This window comes from Quercus robur, chromosome 5 (assembly GCF_932294415.1).
Source record: "Quercus robur chromosome 5, dhQueRobu3.1, whole genome shotgun sequence".
Lineage (NCBI taxonomy): Eukaryota > Viridiplantae > Streptophyta > Magnoliopsida > Fagales > Fagaceae > Quercus > Quercus robur.
The window spans coordinates 82,442,579-82,464,207 of NC_065538.1; the positions used below are offsets into that span (position 1 = coordinate 82,442,579).

The window sequence follows — 21,629 nt, forward strand, 5'->3', positions numbered from 1 at the left end:
CGAAAACGTCACTATAGGGCTTAAAAACGCCACTATAGGGCTCCTTGAATATGGGGCGACAGTGGATTAAAAAAACATGGTACTCGAGCTCACCAAGCTCGAGTACCCGAAAAAGTGGTACATTGCTATATAGTTCAGAAACAGTGTTTCTGGGCAAATTATTTCCAAAATTGATGGTAATGGGCCATTTTTGCCCTATATTTATTCATTATTGGCCCATTTCTTCCCCCACAAAAAAAAAGAGGCCCATCCAAGATTGCCCTAACCTTTAAGGGGATATCCATACTGATTTTCCTGTATTTTGAGACGAAACGTGCCGAAAGGAGTATTGTTGATTTCATAGACGGAACCCAAATATATATAGACAGTATTAGCACGCAAGCACCGAACCCACACGACTGTTAAGTGTTAGCAGCTTGATACTAATACTAAAAACAGATGGTGTTGATTAAATGTACATCATCCCAAATCAAATGAACTTGTGATTCTTAACGTGGGTACATTGAAAACCCCACTGTATACGAAAAGTACCCATGCCACGTGGCAAAAATTTGCTAGAAGATTGCTAGAAAAACTGATTACCAAAACTGGGTCAACTAATTGCCAAGATGTCAAAATTTTAATTTGATTTTCTATTTTAATTCTTACTTATCTGAAAATGTCAAAATACTAATTCTTAGTTTTTGCTTCTTACACAGAGTACAAATATTTTAAGCAAGTTAAAGATTTCAGCCCTTGTAACCCGCCACCATCCACATACCTCACATGGCCCTAATTTTTTTTTTATTAAAAGATTGAACATGGCCCTAATTATTTGGTGCATAAGAGATTGAAACATACTTTCAATATTATGGCATTTCCTAGGGTTTATATTCAAGACCTTGAGGTTTCAATCCCATCATCTTCTACTTAAAAAAGTATCAAAAAAAATATTTACTACTAATTTTATTACAAAATTTTTAACAAGAAATGTAATTAGTGTTGAATTAATAATGTAAGAAATAAAATTTTGATTACATTTTATGTTTACATTGACATTGGTTTTCTCATCTTTTATCCACTCAAAAAAAAAAAAAATGACGCTGATAAGACTTTTCTATAGTAAAACTGATAGTATTTAATTTCTAGCATTACTCTACAGGATTTATGCAAATAACATTTCTCTCACATCTCAATCGGCTTTGGCATCTTCCTAAGATTTAGGTAAAACACCAATTTATAGATAATAATAGTTATAGTAGTTGGATTAAAACTATCTGAAGACTTCGTAGAATTCTAAAAATTTTAATTAGCAATTACCCATTTTGAAATTAATGAATTGGATTTTACCATATTACCAACCTTTAAATAAACTTTAAACTTTAATTAGAAACTCTAGACCTTAATGGTTATAGTCAATCTTTCCACTTTCCTCTTTAGGACAAAAGCAGTTACTTTTACAGTTACAGTTTAACTGTCAACATGCAATATTGAAGCGTAGCTACTCTTTCTTCTCTTCTCATGCAGTGCAATAACCCTTCTTCTATGAGAGATATAACTATTCATGCACGTAACCCCTAGCTTCTTTAAAAATTCCTCCATTAACAGAATATGCTTGAGAGTTTTTGAAGAAATCTGTGTGTCCATCTTCATTGTCCGTGTATCAAATTGTTGCCTTGTGTTTGTGAAATTCAGAATCTCTCCCTTACTTTTCCCATACTCCAACTTTATTAATAAGAACTTACGTGTAGCAACATTTCCTTATTATGTTACCACAACAAAGATGGTCTTCTCTATTACTTTTGTTTATATATATTTTTTTGAGTTTGAGAACATTATAAACCATCTTTCCCTGCAACATTTCTGGGTTTGATTAATTCCCATCATCAAAAACTATTAGAGAAACCATGTTATCTATTACAAATATATTGAGGTGTCAAAGACCAATAACAAAACAAATCTCAGTTCGAATTTTGATACGCAATTGGCACAAAGAAGCAATTCCTGTGGTATGGGAAAAGCCTGAAAAAGGGTGGACTAAGTTGAACTTTGATGGGTCTTCCAAAGGTAAAGCAAACAAGGCCAGCATTGGAGGGGTGTTTAGGAACCACAAGGCTGAATTCATACTTGGTTATGCAGAATCCATAGGAAGGGCTAATAGCACCATTGCTGAATTGGCTGCACTTCGACGAGGCCTTGAATTGGTGCTCGAAAATGGTTGGAACGACGTGTGGCTTGAAGGAGATGCCAAGACATTGATTGATATTATTGCAAAAAGGAGACAAGTTAAATCCTCAGAAGTGCAAAGGCATATTAGGGACATAAATTTGATTATATTGGAGCTAGACAATTGCCTTGTGACTCATGTATATAGAGAAGGTAATAGAGCTGCTGATAAATTTGCTCAGATTGGCCATCATATGGAGAAGCCTGGAATTTGGAGGAATGTCCCTCCTGATGAACTTTTAGCCATTATGAAAGACGATGCTGAGGGTAAGACTGTACTTCGATTAAGATAAGCAGATTATTATAGGACTAGTTTTTGTTTATTTATTAGTTTGTACATTTATTGCTAGCTAGGAAGACGTATATAGCAATTCTTCATTTTTCATGTGTAAGATGCTTAACATTTCTCATAAGCATCTTTCATCATGGTTAATTATCTTGTATATGCAATTCATTGGATACCCGCCAAAATGTATTTAGTTATAAATTTTATTGAAATGTATTGTACAAATTAGTGTTTATGCACTGCAAAATTGATCTAGGCCCTTTCTTATAATGTCAGATTTCTCACATATAAATAGTTTGTCAATGTCGTGGCACACATGTAACTAACGTAAGTTATTCTTCTAAAAAAAAAAAAAAACAAAAAACAAAAAAGTTATAAAAGGGGACCCGTTTTGACTTTTTATAACAATTTAATCATTTTCGTTCATAAAAAATAACAATTTAATCATTTCTGTAGTACCATGTGCGTGCTATACCATCAAAAATGAGTTTAGAATGTTCCTTTCATCTCATTTTGCTTTCTGAGTTTTCCTCAAATTTACTTAAAATAACTCATTTCAGCTCAGCAAATTTCCATTTCTGTTTCATTTTCTAATGATTTCATTTTCATGGATCTTCTACCTCACTTTATTTTATTTTCATGAAGTTGTTTCCCTATATAGGACTTCAAGCATAGTCACGACTCACCAGTCACTGTCATTTTTATACCACAATATGTAATACTACAACTGCCACTTCATTTTAAATGATATTTCTATAAACACAAAGCAATTATCATAGAATAAACACCATAAATTTTAAAGAAAGAGAGGCACTGCGTTTGTGAGTCAACTATTGCTATGTGAAACACAAAATAGAGTAATTTTTTTGTCTTTCCGGAACATCTTGAAGTCCTATTCTAGATGACAAGTAAGTAGCTTAAAAATTATGCATATGACAGATATGTACCAACCACTTAAAGGTCCCTTTCCAAACATGTACCATGAATATGTCAAGCTTATGAAAACGTCAATAGGATACTTAAATAACCTTACCAACTATATGGGAATGAATGAAAAACGAAAAAATGGGACTAATATTTTGGTATACCTGTCAAGAATGAGACAGTTGGGGGGCTTGGGAAGAAATGTAGTACAAGATTGAAGATTCCAGTACAGTTTACTAGTACAAATATCATCTTGATAAAGCATTTTTATATTTGATTTATCAGCCTAGTAGAGAGTTGCACTAGCTCTGGATCTGGCAAGTAAAAAATGGTAGTACAAATCGTGTACTACACTATATAGGCTTCTTTGCATATATATATATATATACATATATACATACAAATTTAATACACCAAGATGCTTAATTTGATGTGATTCAGTTTGATAGTAAGCATTGGAGACTCCCAGATTGAAGAAACATCATTGAGTGCAGCGTTGATGAAAGTGTGCGTCTGTTTCCTATTTTCTATAGGGAGAATCATGGGCCAGTGTTGTGGGACAATTTCATTAGCGCTGCACTCAATCATGTTTTTTTGCTATATGGGGGCAATGCTACAGAGAAACCTAAACATCACAGGTTCTTTCTTCTTCACTTGTTTAATTTTTTTTAAGGCTCCCTTTGTTGTTTGGAAATAGCAAATCTTGAAATTGTTCAGAATAATGAAATTGGCTTCCTTTTAACATTTATTATATATATACATATATATCGAATTCCTCATAAATTCTTCACATGTTTCGTGAATAGTCAGGACATTGAAAAACATCTAGAGAGTCATTTAGAGAATCGGCCTGATTCTATCTCTAACATTCCGTTTGAAGAAACGAAAGATTCCAAAGAATCGATATCTTTTTAGTTGTTGAATCTTTCTTTGATTGATCCATGTGTGATATTCTGAATTCTCATTATTAAAGGAATGGAAATGATCTCTAAATCGATTTTCTATATATATATACAAGTTGCAACCAAGTTTTGACCCAAGGAGAGGGAAAATGTGAGATTTTTTTCTTATAACGTTTTCAATATACCATGTTGCAGGAAATAGATACCAACAAGCAAGTCCTCTCAAAATCAAGCTTGCAAGCATGAACAGCTCTTTTTTTCTTTTTTCTTTTTTTTTTTTCCTTTTTTTTTACAAGCAAACACCTGGAGCCTTAATGCAACTGAACATTATCTACAATTCAGAGTAAAATTGATTTCTCTCTTTATTTTCCAGAAATGATGGATTGGTCGTGAACTAAGAACACTGTTGCAAATTGCCCTCATCGATGATCAGCCAGATTTAAACAATGCAGTATTAAACTATTACGTTTTTTATGAAACAATGCAGTATAATTTATCGTGAAGCATTGGGACCAGAAATAAATGAGCCCTCTATAGTATAGAGTTCAATTGAGCTTCTCGAGATATGCTTAAACATAGCACACTTTTTTTTTTGGGGGTAATTGCATTCTTTACTGTCACATAGTTTTGTATATCCAACAGTCAGTCCATGTCATTCAATTCTGTATATCCACATATGGTCATCAATGACAATTGACAAAGTGTACAAGAAATATATTTCATTTATTAATCTGTCATATTATAAGAATATGGTTCATTTTACTATTTTTTTTGCTATTTGGAAATCCATTTTGGCTACTGCAATGCATCAAAGGCCTTTAATTTATGTCAATAGCAACGAACAAGGATTAAGCAGCAGCATTCAATTTAGATTTACACGAACTTTGAACCCAATGCCTCAAATGAATCTATACAAATTCTAACCCGTCTGAGTATGATATCTGCTTTATATAAAAGAAAATGAAACCCTACACCTATGACCTAACCATCTCAGAATGACACACACAATGGATTGCAGTCAAGCCCTTTACTATATTTAGCAGGCCCCATGTTAACAAAGTGAGAAATTCCTTTTTTTCCTCCAGGTAAGTAAGTGAGAAAATCATTTACATGTGCCAAGGAAATCCACATTAGCAAATTTTATGAAAATGGTTTATGTCACATAATCCCCTTGATGAGAATTAATTCAGCTACACGAATTAGAAAAGGACGTCATAGATTTTAAATCCTATCGAATCAAGCCTCTACAGCAACAAAATCAAAGGACGTCATAGATTTTAAATCCTATTGAATCAAGCCTCTACAGCAACAAAATCAAAATCTGCTGTACCATGCACCAAAATGGAGTTTGATTGTTGGACGAATAACTTTGTTAATCATATGATATAACTCCAAATATGGACAGAAACTTTCAGATCAAACTTTACATATGACACAACAAGATAATGCAGATAGCAATCTTTCAATGAATTGCACACTTTTATAAAGCCTATTCTATAAGATAAAGATTGATAAATTTAACCCAATAGAGTAGGTAACCTGTTAACCCCAGATCAACAAATAAAAAATAAAAAATAGACTCATTCCACACTGGTTACTGCATTTCCTACTCATTGCATTACCAATAATTGGTCCCAAAGCTTAGAACATTGACAAGAACATTAATTAAAGCATATTAATATAGTCTATATAGCATTGCTTTCACTCCCCGACATCAAATTAGACCATATCAAATATGAAACAATAATACAAAAAACAAAAATTCTCCTATATATTCTCCAATTTGTTCATTTTACCAACAAAATTTGCTTCCAGAATCACTCCAAAAAAAAAAAAAAAAAAAAATTTATAATCTGCTTTGAGATTGACAGTCTGCTATAAAAGATAAAATCTGCTAATAACGAAAACAAAATCTAAAAGAGTCGTGATTCGTGGCAATTACACTGATCCTGATCCCCACTTGTGACCAAAAATTGAAGAGATCGAGACCAAATTGGACTCTTTTTTTCCCGTTAATTACGGAATATGCCATCTCTAACTTCAATCTGTCACAATAAATACTCACTGAAGAGATAACAGAAAAAAAAAATTATTATTAAATAAATTACGAAAGCCCTTTTCTTTTTCTCTGACCCCAAAAACCACAGCCACTTCTCGTTTCTCAGTCCCCAGCAAAATTTTCTCGAGAAAATTTCAATTTTCCGAGAAAATTTTTAAAAAATTTGCAATGGAGGAAGAGGAGGCTCTGGCGGACCATCTACGGTGTAGCCGTACGGACGGTCGGCAATGGCGGTGCAAGAGGAGAGTGATGGAGAACATGAAGCTTTGCGAGATTCACTATCTCCAAGGCCGTCACAGGCAGTACAAGGAGAAAGTACCTGAGTCTCTGAAACTCCAGAGGAAGAAGAAGAGCAAGAAATCGCAGGGCTGCAAAGAGACGGCTTCTTCGGAGTTTGGGATTAGGGTAGAGAGAGTGAAGATGAAGCGGAAGGTGAAGAAACCGGCGAGGGTTTCGGGCTCGGAGGCGGCGTTGCTGGACGAGACATTGCGGAAGATGAAGTCGAAGAAGAAAGGGAATTTGCAGCTGGAGCTGATCAGAATGGTGCTCAAGAGAGACTTGGAGAAGAAGAAGAAGAATAAGAAGAAGAAGAAGAAAAGCGATTTTCCTTTGGTGAAGAAGAAGAAGAATATGAAGACGAAGCAGAATGAGATTGAATTGGAGGACAATAGCGAAGAGGAAGAAGAAGAAGAAGAAGAGTTGACGAGACAATTGCCGAACGGAGTAATGGCGATATCGCCAGTACCGTCGCCTTCGCCGAGGAATTTCAACAATGTAGATGGAAATTGCGATGTGAAAGTAGGAGTGGAGAACGGAGTGGCTAGGCGGCGGTGTTTCCGGTCCAAGAACATCGAGCCTTTACCGTTCGGCACAATGCAGGTACTAATTGTGATTTTTTCTTTGTTTGTGTTTATTGCTTTTTGATTGGTTTCTGATTGATTTTATTGAATGTAGCTCATGCCTTGTGGTCAGAATGTGGCGGAATCAAGGAGGGGAAAGAGGAAGAGGAGGTGCCATTGTTGTCGAAAAAGCGGATCGTTGAGTCTTGTTTCGTGTTCCAGTTGTCAGAAAGAGTTCTTCTGTGCGGATTGCATCAAAGAACGGTTTGTTTGATTCGCTCACTCGGCTTTCGTTTTTCATTTAATTGAAAATGATTATCAATGTTCTGTTTTGTATTGAGTTTAGCTAAATTGTGTGTAGAATAATGTGGGTTGTTGCTACAAATGTTCAATTTATTGGTGCAGTGTTGAGACTAGGAAAAGAATGGAGAAGCAGGGTTTAATTAGTTAACTATTTATCATAAAACAATCCATATTTATATATTATATAGTACAAGTGTGAGATCATGAAAGAAAAGAATGAAAGGAGTTTGGAATGATAAAAATTGGTGCAGGATGTATTTAAATCCTGATGTCAATCAAAGGCATAAACAATTTATGTCTAGCCACTTTAGTTAACTATTTACCTATTTCCTTATCCAATTTTGTATATCACACTTCTGAAAACAATGACATAATAGGTAGGATAATTAGTTAGGGATCAAGCCTCATGAAGTAAAGGTTACTAGTTAGCAATTCCCCGTCCCCTCCCCTTGGGGGCCAGAACTTACTTAGGAAAGCAAAAACAGTTTCGGAGATAATTTTGGATCCTACAGGTAAAAATTCCCTTATCTATACTATATCTTTTCCCTTTCAAGCTTAAAACGGTTTTGTCTTAACATTGTTTCAAAAGTCATGTCATGTGATGATGCATTTCAGCTTGTGAATGTACGAGTAGGCCCAACACTTAACTCATAAGTGGACCAGGATGAAGAATCTTTTAGAACAGGTCCTCCTACTGAAAAATAGTAGGAGATTAGCTAAAATTATTTTATAAAGAACGCAATAACCTAGATAGTAATAAAAAAATGTAGTAGTAATATCAAACGCACATGCACTTGCACAGGCATAGATCGAGAAAAGAGTGGTCAATTCTTTATATTGCAGCCAACATTGGCAAAGAAATCATACCTTTGAAAGCCTCTTTTTAAGAGGAGGAGGAGCATAACCATTCATTCATTCATGGTTTTTCATTTAGAACTGTTTATAGAACTTTGTGCGTGCAGCCTCCTCTCATGCTTTCTTTCAAACTATTCCTATACTTCATAATTTATATATTTTTTCCCAACTTATTTATTGAAATTATACATGAGTGAAACATCTTTATGCCCCTTAGCAACATTATCTAAACTTATATCCAGGTCACTGACCCAATTGATTTTATTTAGGTATTTTGATACTCAAGAAGATGTTAAGATGGCGTGTCCAGTCTGTCGTGGAACTTGCACCTGTAAGGATTGTTCAGCTAATCAATCTAAAGACAGAGAAAGTAAGGTCTGACATTAAAGTTGGCTGATAGGTGAATTATGCATGCTTGTTTCAATTTTGAGTGCTGATTCTTCAATTTCTGTATATGCATTGTTTCAGGATTCTTTAGGGGAGGAAAATAAAGTTGAAAAAATACTACGCTTCCATTATTTGATCTGTATGCTTCTTCCTGTATTAAAACGAATGAACCACGACCGGAGTGTTGAGCTTGAAACAGAGGCAAATACAAATGGTAGTGACAATGATTCTCCACTTATTGATGTTTTGTGCCTCACCTTATCATCATTTTCTGTTCTGATGTATCTGTGTGCAACAGGGAAGAAAACTTCCGAAGTTCATATCAAGCAGTCTGAATTTGGCTGCAATGAGCAAAATTGCTGGTATGTTATATTCTTCTTGAAAGCTTTGATATCATTGATGGAATTTGACTAATTTGTCTTTTGTTGTCTGTCTTTTGCATGATATGACTTTGGGCACAGCAGTAACTGCAAAACTTCAATTGTGGATCTCCATAGAAGCTGTCCAAATTGTTCATATAATCTCTGTTTAAGTTGTTGTAAGGATTTTTGTTGTGGGAGCTTCACTGGAAGAATTGACACATTTATTTCAAAGAACTCAAATGGAAGGAAAGCTTGTATATCTGGTGACAAGCAACTTTCATTGAAGAAGCTGGCCAAGCAAAATTCTGGTACATACCTTTCCTCACCTGCATCAGTGTCTGACTGGAAAGCTTGTAATGCTAATGGCAGGATATCTTGTCCTCCTGCGGAATTTGGTGGTTGTGGTGATAGCTTCCTTGATTTGAGATGTGTTTTTTCCTTGAGCTGGATCAAAGAGCTGGAAGTAAGTGCTGAAGAAATAGTTTGCAGCTATGAGGTTCCAGAAGCTTTTGACATATCTTCATGCTGCTCAGTATGTCTTGACATAGATCATAAAGCTGATGGAATTGAGCATTTGCAAGAAGCAGCTGCAAGAGAAGATTCTATTGACAATTATTTGTATTACCCCACACTTCTGGATGTTCACAATGATAAGCTTGAACACTTTCAGAAACATTGGGGTAGAGGCCATCCTGTAATAGTTCGTAACGTGCTTCAGTCTGCATCAGATTTGAACTGGGATCCAGTAGTCATGTTCTGCACTTATCTTGAGCAAAGCATTGCCAGATATGAGAATAATAAAGATTTTCTCGAAGCTACCAATTGCTTGGATTGGTGCGAGGTCAGTGTATTCCCATGAAAATATATGCCATGTTAGAATGTGATATACTTTTTTGCATTCATGCTAATATTGTTAGGATGAAATCATGGTTCTTATTCACAGTTTTTGTTTGCTTCATGTATCCTGATTCTGTCATGGCAGGTAGAAATTGGTATCAGGCAGTATTTTATGGGTTCTCTGAATGGGCAAACACATAAGAATACGTGGCAAGAGAAGTTTAAATTGAAGGGTTGGCTTTCTTCGCATTTATTTCAAGAACAATTTCCATCTCATTATGCTCAAATAATCCACTCTTTACCACTTCAAGAATATATGAATCCCATATCTGGTCTTCTAAATTTAGCTGCGAAGTTGCCTCAGGAAATCCCAAAGCCGGACCTAGGTCCATGTGTCTATATTTCCTATGGCTATGCTGAGGAACTTATACAGGCTGATTCCGTGGCAAAACTATGCTATGACTCGTATGATGTGGTATGCCTAGTCCTTTCTCCCAGCATTGTGATCAAATTTACAATTCATCTCTTGAATTTTGGATTTATGCTTCTTCTTTTTTTTGGGTCAAAACCACTCTATTTTACTCAATTGAAAAAGAAATGCTCTGTTTCTAACTTAATTGACAATTTTAAACCTCCCCCACCCCCACCTCTTTTCCCGAAGGAAAAATAAAATCTATCATTTAGGGATGATCAGATTTCCATTATCTTTGCAATAATGTGTGTTATATATATGCTGATCAAAGATTTTAGTTGAAGTTCTCATCCTTTTGAGAATAAGCTTCAGTTGAAACATGCATGCTCTTTAGTATGACCTTCCTTGTTCTCTCTGTAGGTTCCTTGTGCTATAATGTGACAATGGCCAATAGTTCGTGTAACCAAGCCATGATGTGTTCAGTGGTGCCCTTATCCTTATTCCTAATCAAAATAATTAGTTGTTCAAGCAAACCTAAATTATTTACTCTTGTTTATTGTGAGTCTGTGACACATGCTTTTAGTGATCTAGGAGAATCAACCTGACCAATTCTTATCCAATTTTCTAGTCATATATGATATTTTGAAAGAAAAGCATCTAACTCTGCTGTAATCTATGTTATTCTGGGAAGCTAGCATCTTCAAATGTAGCATCTTATTTCATTATTCTTCCCCTTGTAGCATTCCCTCTGAATATATATGCATTGGTGCTCATTCTTTCATATATTATAGAAGGTAGAGATTGGTTGGCATGTATGTAGTCGAGGCTTCTGTGAAAATTGTGTAATCTGTGCCATTTGTTTGTTTCTGTGATTCCAGGTGAATATTTTGGCACATACTACAGATGCCCCTATCTCTGCAGAACAGCTTACAAAAATAAGAAAACTGCTGAAAAAGCACAATTCTCAATGTCAAAGGGAGTCATCCAGGACTACTGATCAAATAAAAGCTAATAAAGTAAATAAAAAATTGTCAAATGGTGAAAACATAGAAGACTCAGGATTGCAGAATATAACTGGGGAGGAAATGCACTTGCGAAAGAGAGTTGCTAGAGTATCTTGCTTCTCTCCTGCTTCACATGAAAAATGTGCTAGGAGTCTCAAAAATAGTAAGATGTCCCAAGATGAGGGATATGATTCTGATTCCGACTTTGATACTGAAGCCTCTTTATCTTCTAATGGGCCTGTTCTGAGCTCTCAAACATCAGATAAGAGGAAGTTTGGAAATCACAGTCAAAACTCTAATTCTTATAGAAAGAAATTATTTTCCGAGTCTTCTGGTGCCCAATGGGATGTCTTTCGTAGGCAAGATGTTCCAAAGCTTATAGAGTATCTCCAAAGGCACTCTAATGAGTTCAGCCATATGTCTGGTTTACACAAGCATGTAAGTGCAAAAAAAGAAGAAACGTTCTATTAGCAGGTCAGAGTTAATGCTGATTCACTTTAAATACTTCTGCAGGTAGTTCATCCAATTCTTGATCAGAGTGTCTTTCTTGATACAACCCACAAAATGAGGCTTAAGGAGGAGTTTGGTAAGTATATGTTCCATGGGTTTCATCTTTTTCTTTCAATGAAGAATAACTGAAATAACCCACGTCTCACTGCCACCAGAAATTGAACCCTGGACTTTTGAGCAACGCATTGGTGAAGCTGTCATCATTCCTGCTGGATGTCCATACCAGATTAGGAATCCCAAGGTCACGTGTGCAATTCTATTGATACCTATTTTTCTTCTTAAGTTATAATAGTTTCTGGATGAATGAATGGATTTTATGCATATAATTGTGCAGCCTGTTATCATACATCACTATATAATGCATTATTTATGCATATTGGTGAAAACTTTAGGATGACTTTATGTACTATTTTTATTTTTGGCTGAAAAATGTGATAATCTTCTTTGTATGCTTCTTTTCTTCTTTCAATTTTTAACAGGAACCCAAAAAAAGTGCTTAAATGGAGTAAATATATGATTGATGAATGATGCGTGTTTGTTCTGATTTGGATTATTGATTTTTAGGATTTTGGTATATTGTTACAAGTGGATCTGAAACTTGAATATTTTTCAGTTTCTTGGTTAAATTTAGAAATAATATTAATATTATCTGTGATACCCCCATCATAATCTTGTATACTTCATTTATTTTGACCTACAGTCTTGCGTTCATGTGGTGTTGGACTTTGTCTCACCTGAAAATGTTACTGAGTGCATCCATTTGATTGATGAAGTGCGGCTGCTTCCTGAAGACCACAAGGCAAAAGTAGACAAGCTAGAGGTAGACTTTATTAGAATCTTAATATATCATCTAGAATTGATCAATAATAGAGAGGCCATTTTTTTGTTGAAAGCAGGTGAAGAAAATGGCCCTTCATAGTATAAGTGCTGCAGTGAAAGAAATCCGTGAGCTTACATGCACTATGTAAGTGTCCCTACTGATTATTTCTATTCTGCTTGCCTGTTTATCTCTATGGCTTGCACTTGTATCAATTGGTAGATTTGCCATGAGCATGTCAAGATGTAGCACGATACTTATTCAAATAAAAAATGTGGAGTATCCACTTCTTGTTTTTATTGCTGTATTCTTGGACTTTTAGGTGCCATCTAAAACTGTAATTACCATTTTATGGTCTGCATTACTCTCTTCATACTTAACAGAAGTGATGAGTTTATTTATCAGAAATGTGAAAAACATACCAGGTAGAGAGAGAAGACTATATCTGTGTGAGTCTGAGAATTTGCTGGAGGTCCAACATGTCCCTTATAAATTGTAATACAGCTGATGGGATGGGTTCAAATCTGAAAGAAGGGTTATATAATATAAAGCCAAAAGAATCTGCATGTTTGTATATAACTTGAAAAGTATACATGTGCTGCAACATACCACTAATCACCTGATGATGCATATAATGTGCTATGGCTTAGGACCTCCTGACCTCTCAGAAAGTAGCACCCCAATGAGAATAGAGTTATTTCAGACAACCAGATCCAGTGTCTATATATTTGAAAAGCTCAAGAGTACTTCAGAAAGTGTGGTATCGTTTGTGTATTGACGGGCTGCTCCTACTCTGGTACATTGAATCTGTTTATAGTACATATTCATTTTTCAAGTTCATTATTATGGATGGTTCCTATGAATGATTGCAGTAATGGCATATAAAAAACTTGAAATTTTTTTTATGTAGATACATTGTTGGTTCTAATTTTAGAGACTACAGTTGCTAAGAAGGGCACCCATCCATAAAAGGGCCATTCTAACATAATTAGATGTTTCTTGCATTCGGTAGAAGAAAAGGACAGACTTACATGTCCAACGAGAGGCAATGGTTATGTACTTATGTGACTATAGCTGTAGTTTTTTCTGGGACACTGCTCTCCATTGATATACGGTAATGGTCCATTGTGTTGAGAGTGATTATTAACTCGTTTATAGCTGTGTGTGTGTGTATTCATCCCACCTTATGCAGTAAGCTTGGATGAGCAAGCTCTTGAAACTCTAAAGTTTTGACTTTCATGTCATTAATTTTTGTCACATTGCGCCCTTAACCTATCTATGGAGTGTTCATCATATTGGTCTTTGAATTAGAATTCACATATGACCATGTTCGCTATTGATTTCACGGTGCCTTAAATTCCTTTGGGCATCCAAAGCTAGTTTGAACAAGGGATGGCTAGCGGCTGGTTTTTTTTTTCTTTTTTTCTTTTTCTATAGTGCAGGGGAATTGCTTCGATCATCTCAAGAGAATGAATACTAGATCTCACTATTCTCAATTCTCTGTTGTTGCATTGGATATTGTTCAATTCACGGAAAATTTTCCACTTGTTATTATGCTGTTAGCAAACAGTCTACAGCACGCATGGATTTTGATTGAACACAAAAACCATCTGGAATATTTAATGAGGAAATCAGAGTAAATTTAATGCTCATCTTTGATTTACTGGCATTTGTTGCATAATAGCTTATGCTCGTAGCTACCAGCAAATATACCAATCAGAATATTTTTTTAATAAGATCACAATTCTAGGTTATGATTCTGCTCGGCTGTTCATACGAGAAAGTGAGAGAAAAAAGAGCCATAACTTGGAACAGCTCTGATTCATGCGTATAGCTGTTTTCTGAATCTTTTTTGTGGATGCAATCTCGTCTATAATGATCTATTAATTCTTATGGGAAATGAGTTTAAACTTTTAAAGTATCTTCTTTTGTCCCGCTTTGTTCCTTCACTTTTGAAAAATCTAACTTTTAAAGGAACATTGAATTTTGTTTCAAAAAAAAAAATTGTAGAAGTTTTTAAAATTGTCCTTAAAACTTTTAAGATTAGGTGTATGTCGATAAGTCAGTAAATTTATGACTTTTAATTAAAACCGATGAGCATTTTGGGACAATAAAAAATGAAATACCTAAATGTATCTAGATAAATAAAATGAGAGTAATGGAGTACCTACTGAATTTGAAAAGGCAACCATGTTATATTTTCAATTATAAAAAACAAATCATGTTAAATGTTCCATGTTCCTTCTTTTTCTAAGGTGAGACGTGCAAACTAGCATTAGGCATGTGAGTTAAGCGAACGGTAAGTAGGACAGGTAGTGGAAGGAACATTAAATAACGTCCATTGAGGCAGGAAGAATAGAAAGTAGCCAGAGAGGAACCTTTATTTATTATTATTTTGATTGATTGGACTAATTAACTACAAGCTTTCCATAGAACACACAGCCAGTAGTGGTGTATTACTATTAATTAAGGGTGGTTGATTTAGGGACCTCATGAAAATGAAATCATCGGATCCAGATAGGAGCAACCACCCAACAGCTCAGCTGATTTGTGACATTCAATTCAATTCGAGATGTTGTACCTGGCTGGCTGGCTGGCTGGCTGGCTGGCTAAACACGTAGATCAGAGCATGGGGGCCTGGAGGCCTCCTCAGCCTGATATAACCCATTTCCATTTGAACGGGCTTCGGTTTATATTTCAACCCAGTGGGCCTACATGTTCTAGTAATTATCATTCAAATCATGCGCAATTAGACCTCATCCAAACCCAGTCAGAGGTAGCAGACCAATTTTAAGTAAATGGATTTTTATTTTTGGGTCTGAAAAAGACACAAACGGGTTATAGTAAATTTAAGAGACAGCAAACTTTGCCTGCAAATGGCTGCTACAAAAATCAGCCAAAACCTCAGAAATGACCCAATATAATGCTAGCTAGCTAAAAGTCCTATCTTTACTCAACTACATATTTTTAAACAAACGTGTCAAATAGCAAGATGGATAGAAAAAGCATATATATACATGAAGGTAACTGGGTAGGCCACCGCTCTGTCTGAATGATCAGTTCCAGCTGTACATTGACATGGCAAACAGAATCAAGCCAGGTGTTGAGGGAGGAAGTAGCATCAATAATTAGATAACAATCAACTTGATATCTGCTTAAACAAGAAATACTAGTCTTCTTTAGTTGGTGCTATATTGCATCGAAATTTGCCATCATTTGACTGTATGATCGATCCAAAGATTTCTCAACCAACTAAGCTAGTTAACTACAGGATTATCAATACCCTACTTATACAAGTCAAATAATGGTTGAAGCAGATACATTAACCAGAAGTTCAAATAAAACTTAGCTAATTATTCTTCTTACAGTCTTACATAAAAATATGGTAATTGTACATAAAAATATGGTAATTATACAATCTTAAGAATGAAAGAATTTCAAATAACCATTTTATTTTTTTTATATTACTCATTTTTTCTGTATCTGCTTGACAATTGTGAGGCATGAGTTAACAGCAGTTGCCGGGGTAAATAACACGTTAAATACAGAAGGATAAGACCTTCACAAAATGAATGGGAGAAAAACAAAATTTTTCAAAAAGGCAGCAGGAAAAAAATACAAAACAAACCTAAGACAATCATGTATATTCTTAGGACTGGTATACCATTAGGTTTCAGCATTGTCAAAATTGTTTTCAAGAGCATCAACATATAAGAACCTTTTTTATGGGGCCATCAGCCCCTCAATAGTGTAGGAAAGAGACTTTGCCCAGTCAGCTCTGAGTAGAAGTGTTTGCAGTGTGTGCATCACATTGTATGCAGGATCAAGTTTACGCTGCCAACCCTACAATATAAAACCAAGTACCAAAATCAGCAAAATGCATTACATAAACTAGTACTGAGGACTACTTTCAGCAAAAACAGGCACTTCAGTCAGCAAACCAAATTATATTATTTCACTAATTAAGGGAAGTCATAACAGGCATGTCATACAAGAGCTGATATGGCAAAAAGAAGTAAGAAATTACCTCAAGAACCAATGTTGTTACCAACACAGTACAGACATTGCCATCAACGTTGACTTTATGACGCCTAACTTTCTCAAGCAATTGCTCCATGCACTCGGCAGGATGGACAAAATCACCTTCTGGAGTACCCCAGAAAGTGAATGAATCTGTCACTTCCTGTTAAAACAAGATATTCAGGAAATTTGTGTGCAGAAAACTATTCAAAAATCATACAATAGAAATTAAAAACAAATTTAAATATATATATATATATATTCAGAAAACTTGTGTGGACAAAATCAATCAAAGATCATATAACAAAAGTATATATTATGGATGAACTTAGCATAAAAAGAAATTACTAATGTTAGAATATCATGGAGAAAATGAAGTCGTCAAATAAATAACGAAAACACTCAGTATAAATACATGTTTTAAGTGCCACATTTAAGCATTTCTTATTCATTTACCAAGTAATTATTAGAGAAACAAAGAAACCATGATTTATGCTCATAACTATTTAGAAAATTACAAACACATTTTCTTTTCTCATTACTATTTAAAAAAAAAAAAAAAAAAATGCATATGATTCAGGAGGGATGATTTCTTATCATACATAAAACTATGAAAGATATACAATTAAATTTCTACGGTCCTATGTAGAGAGTATACCTACACAGACTTTGAACAATCATTCCTAAGAATAAAGCTGTCCCCAACATCTTACCTTGATAAAAGCCTTGGGATTTGGGCAGTTTTGTCGTTTTGATAATCTCAGTGTGCACTCTGCTGCAGTGCGGCCATCTCGACGGGCAACAGCCTTAAAAAACTCCACCAAGTTTACTCGATCACTTTGAGAAAGTTCAGCAGTCATGCCTACATCAAGGAAAATGACATGAGGCTTTGTTTTGAAGAGCCCTTTTCGACGAGACTTGCTCGGGGGTACCCGTACAAGGATATTTCCAGGATGCATGTCTGCATGAATAAAGTTGTCCACCTGAAAGAAAAAATTCTGATATCTTGGAAACCAAAACTATATCGTACTTAAATTTCAAACAAAACTACCTCAGAAATTCAACTAATATTTTTTTTTTTAATAAATAACTTCAACTAATAATTAACAACTGGAAAATGATATTATCACAGAAGAAACAAGAATGCAAAATCAAGAACATATTAAATCACCAGTGCATTAAAATGCAAAAGAAGGAAAGAAAGAGTTTCCATTTTTTCTTCGTTTTTCTCTTTCATTTTCCTCGAAAATATGCTTCTATATTAGGTATGCTATGCTTCTCTTATTTGTAAGTTTATAAATATCAAGAGAGAGAGAGAGAGAGAGAGACGTTCACAATTACAACTAGACATTTAGAGTTTTAGAATGAGTAATCAATGATGACACTACTTATCCAAAAAAATAAATCAAGGATGACACTATGAATGAGGAGGCAAGGCATGCACAGCCAAAGGGGCATCTAGTAATTATCCTATAGAAATTTTTCATGAAGGAGCTGGGGGGATCTTAACCTAGGAAAAACATTTACTATAGCATGAAACTGGGGGTCTTTGACTCAATCATACCGTGACAATTGTTGATTGTGTAGGTTATTCAGGATGTTTTCAGGGTATATCATCAATCATTAGAAAATCATTAGCTTTAATTGATAGAGATTTTTTTTTTTTTTTTGGGGGGGGGATAAGTTATAGAGATATCTTTAGACTTTATGTGTCATAAAACCATCGCATGATTCGCATGAAAATCAAGAATTAAAAAGTCAATGCAATGCAATCACCAAATGCCAAAGCGACAGAATCAATACAAGCCATGTCAAATCCAAATAGAAAATGTTACCAGAAGCATCTTTAGAAGTGCATGAGTCCCAATATGAGCAAGCGCAGATTTAATACGTTCATGTCCTTCAAGCCCATCAACATAGTGTGCAACACTTTCCCCTTGCTCATAAGTTTCAACCAAGACTGCAGGATGCACAAGTGGATACACTGGTTTAGGGAATGAAACATCCTTCCATCTACGGAAATTATAAATAAATCGACTCAAATGAGCAGCTTCCCTCGCAAGGTCTACTTGAGACATCATGAAAACTGCAAACTGCTGTACACTTTCATCCAACCTCAACCACTTAAGAGTAGGAATGAACTGTGAAATTTTTGCTACCAAATTCATTATCACAAAATCCCTCCTGATTGATTCACCAACACCGGGATGTCTAACTTTTACTGCAACTACCATGGGTTTCGCCTGTTGACCAGGGTATCTAAATCTCAAAGAAGCTCGATGCACTTGGGCAATACTTCCAGATGCCACAGGTTCCTCTTCAAAATTCTCAAAAATTTCAGAGAGCCTGCGACCAAATGATCTTTCAATAATTTTCCTTGTATAGGCAAAGCTATGTCGAGGAGCTTGGGTGTGAAGCTCTGAAAGCTTGATGCATAAATCTCTAGGGAAAAGATCTGGTCGAGTAGCTGCCCATTGTCCCCATTTTATGAATGCAGGACCCGCTTGTTCAAGCGTCCGATGAACAACCTGAAGCCACATTTTTCTAAACTGAGGTCCAAAAGAATCTGCAAATGGTGCCATCATGATGCTGGGCGAAAACAAAATTGATAAATAGAGGGCTCTCAGGAACAATATTACACCTTCTACTACTGAGAACAGTAATGAGGTCATATATGCATGCCCATCTTGTGCACGCATATACAAACTGTTCTGTGATGGGTAGTATTCTGTGTCTGCCAATGTTCTCTGGGCCCATGCTAGCTGTCCACATGTGAAGGCAAAAATACCAGGAACTAGCAAGTGAGAGCGTGTCAAGGCCAAGCTTACTGCTTGAGCAATCCTATTTAAGTGGGTAAAAGAATGACCATTGGAAGAATATATTTGGTGAAGCCTTTTCCAAGCAACCTGGGCATGATTTGTTACTATCCTACTTGCAGAGACGGCAGAGTAATTCCTGTGTAAACAACTGCGGCCAAAACTCTTGTTGGCGTTATACAATGATAATGAAGCATTCCCCCTACTTGAAAACCTATTATACGAGTATAAATTGTATTGTGGTAGATGCAGCCCAACCGTAGAAATACCCGTGTACTTAATTACTTCTGGATAATTCCTCCCTTGGTTTCTAAGAACCGAATTCGCAACTTTCTTTATATTTCGAAACATCAAAAGTCTGCAGTTTTCAGAATTATGTTACTTAGCACCACAAACATTTTGCAAAATTTTACACAACAGCTAACATAATCATAAATCTTTTTAAACTAATTATAATCACTAAAATAAATTGTATATCCCTACAATCCCAATTATTTTACTTATAAAAAAATCATTAAAATAAGTAAACAAATTAACATATCTTAATTATTCAGTTAATAACACAACTTATTGCCTTTTACGATTCAAAATAAGTCCAACATTAGAACCATTCCAAAATGAGAATGCATGTTTCTTTTTCTTTTTTTTGGATAGGTCAAGATGAGAATGCACGCTTCAGCATATTAATCTCTCTTTCTCCATAACTTCAGCCCTTGGCTAACGGCAAGGGCCCTTTCATTCAAAATACTAAAACTGTCACAAAAAAATAATAGTACCTCCAAAATGCCAATGAGCACTAGCTCAAGTGGCACCTCCTCCCTTTTAAGTGCTAGGTAGAGGGTGAGATCAAGAGTTTGAGATCAATAAGGTGCATGTGTAACTTACCAATAAAAAAAAATAATAGTAACCTCAAAATTTGAAATATCTAGTAACCCATGAAGCTTAAAAGACTTTCTCAGACTACAACAACAACAACAACAAAGCCTAAGTCCCAAAATTTTGGAGTCGGCTACAGGTCCTCAACAACATTAGTTAGGGTCGACCACATGTTTTCTTTCATCTATTCTATTCTATCTGAAGTCATAGTCTGTGTTACTTACTACCTTAATTAACATAACATGTCCTTTTAAACTACTAATAATATTATTTTTGGTCATTCTCAACCTTTTCTTGTTCCCTCAATTCGCCAATGACCACTTCTACCGATGCACTCTACCTCCTCAATTCAAATCTTAAAATTTGCCAATAAGCTCTAGTTCAAATCGCACTTCCACCTACCATAATAATAGAATTAAAGAGTGAGATTTTGGTTTCAAGACCTACTGGGTGCATGTCTAACTTATCCACCAAGAAAAAAAACAAAAATTTTACACTTAATTTGTTGCCTTGGTTCTACCCCATTATGAACTATTTCAAATAAAATAAAATACATTAAGATTCAACAAAATGGGATTACCATAATCGAAAAGTAAAACACTAAAAATATTTTCAATCAACACAAAGGAAATCAGCTAATATTGCATTAAAATAGCAAAGATAAACCATAAATCAAACACTCTGAGAACCCAGAAAAAAAAATTTACATTCATATAAAAAATTTAGTCAATCCCTCAATATTGTGGAATGAGAAAACTGTGCAACGAGTTACAAAAACAAAGACTGATATTTGCACCGAGTTTCCCAAGATTCCAAGAAAAAAGGAGGAACGAGTCAGCAGAGTGCAGCGAACTCGGAAAAATAAAAATCCGAAAATTGAGAAAATAAACCCTAAAATCTCGAGCGAGAGAGAGAGAGAGAGAGAGAGAGAGAGAGAGAAAGACGGACCTAGACATGGCGGCGGCGTGAGAGAGAGAACGAGAATGAGAATCTTAAAAGGAGTGGTACGTGCTAACATGCGCAGATGGTGAATGGTTGTAGCTGTAGCTGTAGCTGTTGCTGTTGTTGTTGAAAGCATTTTTTCGTTGGAGACTCAGCCTTGTTCATCGTCTAGGGTTTAGCTTTCAGCCACCATAGGAGAGAGAGAGAGAGAGAGAGAGAGAGAGAGAATTTGATGGTAGAAACGGTGCGTTTTTTGTTTTTGTTTTGGGGTCT

The 21,629-nt window shown here is 35.3% G+C and overlaps 2 protein-coding genes across 6 annotated transcripts; one reads left to right on the top strand and one right to left on the bottom strand.

The window, feature by feature from the left end:
* The first annotated feature begins 6,397 nt into the window (after window positions 1-6,397).
* LOC126727394 (lysine-specific demethylase JMJ28) lies at window positions 6,398-13,928 on the top strand. Of its 4 annotated transcripts, XR_007656236.1 has the most exons (14): window positions 6,399-7,255; window positions 7,331-7,479; window positions 8,643-8,748; window positions 8,842-8,974; window positions 9,059-9,122; window positions 9,222-9,963; window positions 10,105-10,434; window positions 11,250-11,813; window positions 11,889-11,961; window positions 12,041-12,126; window positions 12,586-12,705; window positions 12,782-12,849; window positions 13,353-13,498; window positions 13,613-13,928. XR_007656236.1 is itself a non-coding variant. In XM_050433060.1 (13 exons), the coding sequence occupies exons 1-13, from the start codon at window positions 6,545-6,547 to the stop codon at window positions 13,129-13,131; spliced, it is 3,150 nt and encodes a 1,049-aa protein (XP_050289017.1). In that variant the 5' UTR covers window positions 6,398-6,544; the 3' UTR covers window positions 13,132-13,346. The 4 variants fall into 4 exon arrangements, 3 of the variants coding, with proteins under 3 accessions (XP_050289017.1, XP_050289014.1, XP_050289015.1); XM_050433060.1 differs by lacking the exons at window positions 13,353-13,498; window positions 13,613-13,928 and adding an exon at window positions 13,128-13,346 and having other exon boundaries at window positions 6,398-7,255; XM_050433057.1 differs by having other exon boundaries at window positions 13,353-13,851.
* A 2,201-nt stretch (window positions 13,929-16,129) lies between these two features.
* Window positions 16,130-21,629, bottom strand: LOC126727395 (uncharacterized). 2 transcript variants are annotated; one of them, XM_050433062.1, is made up of 6 exons: window positions 21,363-21,629; window positions 20,703-20,812; window positions 18,558-19,896; window positions 17,436-17,705; window positions 16,730-16,885; window positions 16,130-16,545 (listed from the first exon to the last, which is right to left on the bottom strand). In XM_050433062.1, exons 3-6 carry the CDS (start codon window positions 19,887-19,889, stop codon window positions 16,426-16,428), a joined length of 1,878 nt encoding a protein of 625 aa, XP_050289019.1. In that variant the 5' UTR covers window positions 19,890-19,896; window positions 20,703-20,812; window positions 21,363-21,629; the 3' UTR covers window positions 16,130-16,425. The 2 variants fall into 2 exon arrangements, with proteins under 2 accessions (XP_050289019.1, XP_050289018.1); XM_050433061.1 differs by lacking the exon at window positions 20,703-20,812 and having other exon boundaries at window positions 21,363-21,626.